Source organism: Prunus persica, chromosome G3 (assembly GCF_000346465.2).
Source record: "Prunus persica cultivar Lovell chromosome G3, Prunus_persica_NCBIv2, whole genome shotgun sequence".
Lineage (NCBI taxonomy): Eukaryota > Viridiplantae > Streptophyta > Magnoliopsida > Rosales > Rosaceae > Prunus > Prunus persica.
Window position 1 is genome coordinate 13,414,962 of NC_034011.1, and position 10,165 is coordinate 13,425,126.

At 34.9% G+C, this 10,165-nt stretch overlaps 3 protein-coding genes across 6 annotated transcripts; 2 read left to right on the forward strand and 1 right to left on the reverse strand.

Moving 5' to 3' along the window:
- On the forward strand, positions 1,863-6,180 carry LOC18766087 (dihydroorotase, mitochondrial). 4 transcript variants are annotated; one of them, XM_020558788.1, is made up of 9 exons: positions 1,863-2,063; positions 2,186-2,320; positions 2,422-2,567; positions 2,654-2,835; positions 3,400-3,536; positions 4,325-4,490; positions 4,641-4,757; positions 4,977-5,137; positions 5,692-6,180. In XM_020558788.1, the coding sequence occupies exons 2-9, from the start codon at positions 2,291-2,293 to the stop codon at positions 5,884-5,886; spliced, it is 1,134 nt and encodes a 377-aa protein (XP_020414377.1). In that variant the 5' UTR covers positions 1,863-2,063; positions 2,186-2,290; the 3' UTR covers positions 5,887-6,180. The 4 variants fall into 4 exon arrangements, with proteins under 4 accessions (XP_020414377.1, XP_007198834.2, XP_020414379.1 ...); XM_007198772.2 differs by having other exon boundaries at positions 2,243-2,320; XM_020558790.1 differs by having other exon boundaries at positions 1,863-1,994; positions 2,243-2,320.
- Positions 6,948-7,256, forward strand: LOC18766103. The gene has a single exon (XM_007198784.1). The coding sequence runs from the start codon at positions 6,948-6,950 to the stop codon at positions 7,254-7,256; it is 309 nt and encodes a 102-aa protein (XP_007198846.1).
- On the reverse strand, positions 8,842-9,606 carry LOC18766114. The gene has a single exon (XM_007198888.1). It carries the CDS (start codon positions 9,604-9,606, stop codon positions 8,842-8,844), a length of 765 nt encoding a protein of 254 aa, XP_007198950.1.

The following is a 10,165-nucleotide window of genomic DNA, read 5'->3' on the forward strand; positions in this document are numbered from 1 at the left end:
TATATATATATATATATATATATATAGGGATCCCTCAAATAATTATTTGAGGGATACCCTTTAGGGTCCCCTATAAATATTTTTTCAACGATCGAAACCATATATTTTTAAGTCTACATTCATAGATCATCCTTGTAAAAAATTAGATAAATTGAAAACCGTTTCAATATCAAATTGTGTCATACAAAATTAATGAACACGATGCTTTAAGAAAGTACTAAACTTTCAATAATTCAATTGAGTGGTCAAATGATATTGGATTTGTTGGCAAAAAAAAAGAAGAAGATATTTGATTCAAGTGATTTATTATAGAGATGATCTTTGAGGGACATCCTTGCAAGGCCCACTTCGTATTATATTTCAATAATCATCTCTACAATTAATCACTTGAATGCAAACTTCAACTCAAATGAGAGATATTGTTGGTTTTAGAAAGCAAGTTTGAGTTGAAATTTGTTGTCCCACGTTGGCAGGAGAAAGGCACGAGGAGGGGAGAGATTATATAATAGTACCATAGCATATACAAAGTAGTGATATGCCCAAATAGTTTTTTGACATGTAATAAAACTTTAACATGTCAGAATCAAACTGAAATCATAAAATATTAGCAATTAAATTTTACTTGGGCGGTATTTTAGAAATCTGAAATAATATAGTTAATTTTTTTATAAACATTTTTATAAATATTTTATTTCGCCTAAGAAAAAAGTGTGCCTTGAAAATGACATTTCATCCTTAACCTTATTTAAAACTAAATCAAAATAATATAATATATAGGATAACTTAATAAATTTTTTATTTTGTTTACATTTGTTAAGAAGTAAGGTAATTTTTTCAATGTTGTCTAAAAATTTGTAACAAAAATTAATAAAAGACATTGTATTACAACCAACATCGAAGTGCACTCATTCATCTTATTGTATACTTAATTGAAATAATGTAATATGTAGCACAAATTAATAAGGGAGATTCACTATTATACCCAATATGGGGGCCCAAATTATAAAAATACCCTACATAAAATGGACTTTAGAAACACACCCAAAGCCCATTTACAACATAACAAAAAAGCTTTTAACTTCTTATAAATTACAAAACTGCCATCAATTTCTTAAAACAAGCCCAACCCCAAAATCTCATAAAAATACCCAAAGCACTCAATAGGGCATCAAAGTAATTTAATAATCAATATTAAATTCAATAAGGCCAGCTATCATTTTTTGGGTTTTTTTTGGGTTTGTTTATAGGAATTCAATTGTGTAGGGTTTATTTATAATATTAGTGCTAGAAATGGGTATATCACTAAATATCTCAATTAATAAACTTTTTTTTTTGTGTTACACATGTTATGAACTAAGTTAATTTTTTAATGTTGTCTAAAAAATTGTAATAACAAGTTATAAAAGGCTTATAAAAAAAAAACAAAAAAACAAAGGTCCGCCTGTCTAGGCCCAGGTGTGGCCTGGCCCGTCAAGCCCGTTTAGGCTAGGCCTAATGGGCAGGCTCGGACCTTGGACTTTGAAACCTCGGCCAGACCTAGCCCAACTCAAAAAATTAAAAAGCACGTAAAACCCGATCCAAGCCTGGCCCAATGACAAACCCTAACTTAACGGATTGAGAGAGCAAGGATAACTACAACATACCAAACTGAAATTAACACTATTTAATTAATCAAAAGATGGGACTTAGAATATTGGGCTTATGATTTAATTACACCAAATAATTAATTAAATATTTAAATTATTTTAAAATTCAAACATCATGCATAATTTTTAAATGTTTTCCCCAGTTTAATTAATTAACTATTTGAATTTATTTAAAATTTCAAATCTGGCATAATTTTTTAAAATTGTCTGTTTGGATTATATCTATAATAAATACATGTTTCAACACGTTCCAGTTTTTTATATTTAAACACAAGTCTCCAAATTTTGGATCCTCACCAGAAAACTCATGTTTTTTTCCTGCACATTCGCAACGTCTAGGACTATGAGGTAAAGTTCTGATTTTGCTGCTTTCTCAAACTATCAGCCTCAAGCATCAGCCCTTCCAATTGGGACTCTGTAAGTAATATAGACCAAGCTCGGAATTTAACGCCATTTTTTTGGGTTAGGATTTTCGCACACCAACTGTTTGAATTATTGTCTGAGACATGAGTTGACAACATTTATTGCAATTCTTCAAGGAGTAGGGCCCTGTTCAGAATATTTTATGATGTAGTCTTTTACCTCTGTGGAAACAGTCAAAATTGTTCAAATTTGAAGAGGACTGGCATTTGGGGGCATTTGGAATGATAAAGAGTTTGGTCTTGCCTTGCAAGGTGTGTGTATTATCTTCTTCTTAAGATACTATGGCATTGAAGTTTTTATCTGCCAAGTTTCTCTAGTTTTGAATTTGTTCAATATTTTTGTTGTGACATAGGCATTGAAGTTTCCCTCTGCAAAGTTTGAAGGGTCTAACCAGTTACGGCACAAAGGAAAAAAAATGGAGCTCACTATAACACGCCCTGATGATTGGCATCTTCACCTTCGTGACGGGGAACTTCTTCAAGCTGTAGTTCCTCACAGGTTACTTTTGATTGTTAATGAAAATATATGCGCACAGATGTTCTTGTAGATTATGGGTTGTTTTCTGATGTCAATATTACCTGCAGTGCAAGTCACTTTGCAAGAGGAATAGTGATGCCAAATCTGAAACCTCCCATCACCACCACAGCTGCAGCTGTGTCTTACCGAGAATCGATCTTGAAGGCACTGCCTGCCGGTAGCGACTTCACTCCTCTTATGACTCTCTATTTGACAGATACCACAAATCCTAACGAGATCAAGCTTGCAAGTAAGCCCCCCACTTTATTTGATATGCAGCTAGCTTTTTGTGTTTTTAATTTAAATCAAGCTTCAACTCTAGTCAACCCATTTAAAGCTTCAAAAATCTTCATTTTATCATTCTTTTTGTTTTTTCACGATTCAAAATTATGATAGCATAACTGAGAGTTGATATTATCCGTGGTGATATAGTTGTCCATTTTCTAGTATTTGTTTTCTTTAAATATTACAAATTGATGGTATGTTTCTACTGCTAAACCTGGTATGCCTCATCAAAGTTTTTCCTTTCTAATATTGCCACCTTATGTATCAACCTTTTATTCTTTTTTTTTTTTCCTTTGTGTAATATTTTTCTTGTCTGTTTGTTTGTGATAAGTTTATATGATTTATCAGTGGTCCAATTTATATGATTTATCATTCGTTGTCTAGTTAGATGCATGCAGGCATTTTTTAAATATAGCTTTTCTTCTCAAAATGGAATATGCACTTTTGTTTTTAAAATTTTTCTTTCTTTTTCTTTACTTTTTTAGATTAGAGAATAGTGCCCCCATGTTGATTCTGATTATATCGACAGAAAGAAGTGGGGTTGTGTATGCTGTGAAGTTGTACCCTGCTGGTGCCACAACAAATTCTCAAGATGGGGTTACAGATCTTTTTGGAAAATGCCTACCTGTCCTTGAGGAGATGGCCCAACAGAATATGCCTCTGCTGGTATTCTTACTACCTCAAAAGCTTGAACTCTTTTCTTTGTCTGCTTATACTGAAGTGTTGGTTAGGGAGTTTTGATCGTATGTTTTCTTCCAATTGTAATTGAGGACATGAAAAGAAAATTCATTAAAGCAGCTATTTCCTTATAGTCACAATGTAGGCTGGCCAGCGTTGGTTTTAAAGATTTTTATGCTATTTTGTAAATTAAGTCAAGTAAAATCAGACCCCAATTTCAGGTTGATGTCTTCACAATTTACATCTTGCTGGCATGTTTGTTGAAGAAAGCATTTAATTTTAGGTAGAGGAGGAAGCTCAGAAATTATTTTTTTCTTTATTATTCAGAATTGGAATTTAAGATAAATTGTTATGTTTTCTTTATAATTATACCGGAGGTTTCCCATTATAGGCACATGCAGAAGCTTAGATAATTGTGTTTATATTTCCTAGAATTTGAATACTACAATTACTTGCCTTTTGTGTTATCATTTAGGGTTTTAATTATTACGTTTTGTTAAATCTTATTTAAGGCTTTTCTTGTCATTATGGAATTGCCTACATATAGGCCTTATTGTAATAGATTTTACAGACATTTCCTATACCTGTGCATGGTTTTACCTAATTTCGTGCTGTTAACTGACTCATTGTTTTAATGTAAGTTGTACTACAACGTATAATGGATTACGTGTTGAAGTGTACTTCTTTCCTTCACAAGTTTTGTTGTTAGTCCATTTGTTGACGACATCATCTGGAATGACAACCTATAACGAACATCCTGTGCTATTTTATTTCAGGTTCATGGAGAGGTTACGGATGCTGATGTTGATGTATTTGATCGTGAAAAGGTTTTCATTGACACTGTTTTACAACCTTTAATCCAAAGACTTCCACAGCTGAAGGTTGTGATGGAGCATGTCACTACTAAGGATGCTGTTAAGTTCGTAGAGTCTTGCAAAGAAGGTATGCGTAATCAGTTAAACGCAACACATCTGGGTTCTTGCATTCACAATTTTCCTCTTTTTGGAGAAGAGATGCATTTCAACAACTGGATTTCCTTATTATACAAGTTTTGAATTGAACATGCCAATCTCATATAGTTTTATTTTCTAGGTTTTGTAGCAGCTACAGTTACTCCACAACATCTTCTTCTGAATAGAAATTCTCTTTTCCAAGGAGGATTGCAGCCTCACAATTACTGTCTGCCTGTACTTAAAAGAGAGATTCACAGTAAGTTACATTAAAATATTTCAGATGCTGCAAACCTTTTATGTGCTAAATTGGACTTTCAAGCACTGTTGCTGGTTTGTCCTCGTGGTGCACTCTCAAATTATTTGATCTTGCGGAGTTGCATGTTTCACTTGTGATTTATAAACAACAAAATAAGTAATCAAGTATTTTTTTAGTTCTCTCTCTTTCTCCCAAGCTGATTTATTATTCCTCATCTAGGACAGGCTATCGTGTCAGCTGTAACTAGTGGAAGTAAAAGATTTTTTATTGGAACTGATAGTGCTCCTCATGAGAGACGAAGAAAAGAAGCTTCTTGTGGGTGTGCTGGTATATACAGTGCCCCTGTTGCTCTATCATTATATGCCAAGGTCTTTGAAGAGGTAATAATTCGGGTATCTGCTTATGTTGATAGCTTCCTGTTTGCACTTATGTTTCACTTTCTTCATGCTAATGGTTAATTTCATATGTAACCAGTGAGGCATCATAAAAACATAGTTTGGTCATGTGTATATAGGAAAAATTGGGAAGTTTGGGAAATCTTTAAGGATCTAAAAGGTTGGTGATTAAATATAGCTTGGTTATGTGTAATGTTGAGATACAAATACACAGTGCAAAAGAGTGAGCTGATCCAAGTAGGAGAATCAAGGAGTGAAGGAAGGTCAAGATAATCATGCAGTGAAATCTAGTTATTACACTTGGAAAAATAAATAAATATAGTTATGACAAATTCTACCAAATAAGGATCTTTGTAGCTGACCCAATACATTTGGTATTCCAGTTGAGTTGAGTAGATAGGTTGGCAGTTTCATCAACTTACTCTGTGTCTGTTCTATTATATATTTAAATGAAAACTGTGATATTTGCTGCATTTCTGCTGCCAATAGGTTTACATGTCAGTGACACAGCATGGTATTACAAACGTTGCTTATTTCAGGCAGGTGCTCTTGACAAGCTAGAGGCCTTTGTAAGCTTCAATGGGCCAGACTTCTATGGATTTCCTCGAAACACGTCAAAGATAAAGCTGAGCAAGACTTCATTTAAGGTACCAGACTGCTTCTCGTTTCCATTTGGAGAAATCATTCCAATGTTTGCTGGGGAAACACTTGAATGGCAGCCATCCTTCAACTGATTCATCTTTCCATACTCAGAGACCAAGTTTTTGGAATTTACTTGTTAATCATTCATCTTTCTCCTAATTTTCACCCCTGCAATGCTGGAAATTCGAATTAGAAGGGACCCGGGTTTTTATGCTTATTTCATGTATACAGATTGTGAAGCTTAATTTAAAATTGATAACATGTTTTAAATGCTTGATCGATCTTCTGATTGTGATTTCCAGGAAATAAATGAAGACTGAATTGAATATGTAATTTCTGTAGAAAAAATTCATTCATAAGTAGAACATTAGAAAGATTCTTTGCTACTCGTAGGTGTGGGAAAAGCTTTAATAAATTACTGATTAGGTATCTGGTTTTTGCAACACTGCAGCTTGCATCTCTTCTTTAGTGGATATTACAGTCTTTCTTCCTTCTAAGAAAATGACCTCTCTGTAAATCCTCTCTGTTTCAAATCCATCTCTACACAAAGCTTTTCCTTTTGACAAATGATACAATTTCGTTCACTTGTTTCACATATTTTCATTTCGTTGCATAAACAAGTACCCATTATTTTTTCATTTATTGCCATTTTATCTGCGTGCACTCCCCCATATGCTTTGTTTCCTCATACATTCTTGTTTGAGCTTGGATGGCCAAAAACTTATTAATTTCTTTACACTTAGAAATCCAATCTAATCCGGAGGTACGATTTGTTTTTTAATGTAACACTTGCGCGGTGTTGTGAACCATAAAAATTATAAGATGTGATAGTATTAAGTATATATTTTAAGGTATAACATTAATATGTGTGAATTGATAACATCACGTGACGGTGTTATTATCATATCGCAAAATTTACCCAATCAGGAAAAGCATTAAATTATCACACTTGCTTAACACTAAAAATCAGCCCATTCCATCAGCATGCAACAAACTAACTCCCGGGAATGCAGCATACGTGACCACCTTTCAATTCCTACGCAATTGCCTCTCTCTCTCTCTCTCTCTCTCTCTCTCTCTCTCTCTCTCTCTCTCTCTCTATTAAATGTGTTCGATAAGTAGAATTGGAAAAAGGTAGCATTTGTCTTGTACAATGAAGGTGGTGGTAGAGAATTTGACAGGAAGTCTCTTTTATGTTCAAGTGGGCAACAATGCCACGGTTGCTGATCTAAAGCGAGAGATTGAAACCCAACAGAAACTCCCTTACGACCGTATGATCTTGATTCTCGGCGCTGATGATCATAGACTTATGACGAAGGACGATGGCGATGATGGGGTTTCGCTCGTTGATTATGGAGTTGAAGATGAGTCCCACATCTATATCTTCTTTGATCCCCTTGATGATGGCTCCACTCACCGTTTTCTACTTACCTGGCCTGATTCTCTCTTGGGGTGGGCATAGCTGAGCTCCCATGCCGAAGACCAAACATTCCAAGGGAGAAATCACGGAAAAATGAGAGGGAGATTAAAATAGCAGATAGTGAATCTGGGATTCATATATTTCTTTTCTCTTTTATTCATGACCTTCTGATGGTATGGATAATCATTTGTTACCTAGTGCTTTACAAACATTAGATAAGTGGCTTTTTTGTAGTGCAAATTAAATTGTTTTTATGCATGTTTCTTTATTTTTTTCTCTTCTAGAAATTTACACAGCATTAATTCATTTTAAAATATCTTTTTATATATAAGTGATAGTCTAGACTACTTTTGTTGTTGTTGTTGTTGTTGAGAAAATAGTCTAAACTACTTTCTATGTTAAATTAATCTAATTTACCGAGAGGAAGATTTGAACTTGAGTGTAAGGAAACGGGATAATTGCCCTAATCATGTAGTGTCAAATGGCCTAACCAACATACATTCATTAAGTTTTAACATAGAATCACCGTGTTGAGTAGTCTCAAATAAATTGATTAGGGAAATATTAACTTTGAGTACTTAAGAACAAGACTTTTTTTGTACTTAATAATTGGGAAAGTTTCAGCAATACTATGTGGACTTTAAGTCGTTGGAAACTTTGACCCCCTAAACTTTCTTTGTATTTTATTTATTTGCGACATTTTACGATCTAAACTAAACTTTGGTAGAAAAATATCATATGTTGTCAAGACTGTTAGGATTTCTTTTAAAAAGAGTCGCGTGCAAGTCACATAGCACATGTACTTTCTTTTTTGTGCCAGATGCCACATAAATTTTTTAAAGTTAAAATTTTACACCTATTAGTTCCATTGGGCATAACTCAACTCTAGATATTGAACCTAAGTGGTTAAGAGTGGTTTGGACAATATCGGTGCATGGTTTAGACAAGAGTGGACTCTTACTGAGCCCATTAATACAATAATTGGTATCATAACTTGATTCGGGTACACCACACTTGGTTCAAGGTGGAGCCATTAACATGTTTGATGAGGCGACTCAAGCAAATTAAGGTTGAGTGGGCTAGTGAAGCAAGGTCAAAGGCTCTAGGAAGTCCTAGTGGCGGCCAACTAGGTGGAATAAGGGCTCCTAAAAGCAAGGCTCAAGAAATCCTTGTTGGAGGAGGGGGGGTTGCGGGGAATGTCATCCTTGGAAAATGCGAGTGTTGTAACGGGCAGATTACCTTAGCTTGGATCTTATTGGAGAATTAGAATACAACAACAAACTATAAGTTCAAATGTAGATGGTCCACTTCTAATTGTACTGAGGTATTTTAAGTTAAACATTCACACTTAAAGGTCCATTGGACCTAACTCAATCCAAAGTATTGAACATAGATGTAATTAAAGTGCGGACAATAATGGTGCATGATTTAGACATGAGTCGGCTCCTATTGGGCCGTTGTTACAAGAAAAATGTTGCAAAAAAGTACATGAATAGATAAATAATTGAGCTGGTCAAGTGTCATGCTAAAATTTTGCCTTACTAATTTTGTCTATAGTTAATACAATTACCATAAAAGTTCTATAGGTGGTTAAACTAAGACTTTTGTAGTTAATAATTCTTGCATCTCAATATCCACTGCGACAAACAGCGCCTTTAAATACATATAACAAATCTCCATCATCAACACCATGCCATCTGAGGCTGCAATTGTCCCTCATGATCCTCTGCTTGTGTATGAACAAATACTCATCAATTGGCAGAGTTTTACTGCTCAAAAGCAATTGCCTCAGGTCATTAACTGTGCTTGAGTCCTTCATTTCCAATGGAATCATGGCAGCATTAAGTAAACTCGAAGAAGTTTGTACCACTACACTCAACCTTCTCACGGGAAGCTCATCCCTTACACGACTCATGCCCTTGAGGAACACAATGATTTCGGAAAATTCACGTATGCCGTACTCGCTTAAATTGCGAAAATCTTCGTGTAGCTCAATCCCAGAAAAGAAGAGTGACATTCTTTTGATGGGGGTACCATCCATGATGTGTAATTTTTCTTTAAGGCTACGCACGGTTTCGGATCTATCCACCTCTACGTGAAGTTGCCTTGCTGAAAACTTTATGGTAATTTGAATTTTACTAGAATGGTATGAATTTAAAGGAGGCCCCATCCATTTGATGGTGAGGTGAATGTTTGTACCTTCAGTGATAATTGGATAATCTTCCATGTCTAGTCCATCTAATAACTCCCAGTCACAGACTACAAGGATTTGTGAAGCCACTGGGGCACCCAAGATTTGTTCTATCTTTCTTTTGATTTCAACAACGGGTTCTTTGAGACTCACTTCTACGCAAAATTTGTGTCCCCATGAAGTAATAATAATCACCCTCATTCTATCCTTACTAATATGCTAAAGACTAGATGTGTGATAGTGTTTTTATTTTTCTTTTATGCCAAATTAGCTTCAAGAAAACTCAAATATCACCTTTTAGTGGCTGGGCAAGGAGCGGTTTTTAAGGTCTGGTCTGGATTGAGAAGGGAAATCAAATTTTGATGTTAGAGTCATGTCACAGGAATGAGTATTCCCATATATTAATCGCATGCGATTGTATTCTAAATTCATTCAGAAAGCATTCTCGGATGCTTTGACCAAAAGGAAAAATAGCATTCTCAAATTTTGATCATGACTCATGACCAAGATTCATGCATGAAACTCTCTCTCTCTCTCTCTCTCTCTCTCTCTCTCTCTCTCTCTCATGCATGCATGAGCTTAAAGAGAAAATCCCAATCTGGGATTTCGTTTGACTGTTTGATTATTCTTTAGTATCTGTGTCTGGTTTCATTTCTCTTAGGGTCTCCTTGGTTAAGACCTTTGTCGTTAACTTATCGAGCCATCCCAATGCAATTGCCTTCTATGACCGTAGCCATGTCTAAATGCTTCATCCTTCTTA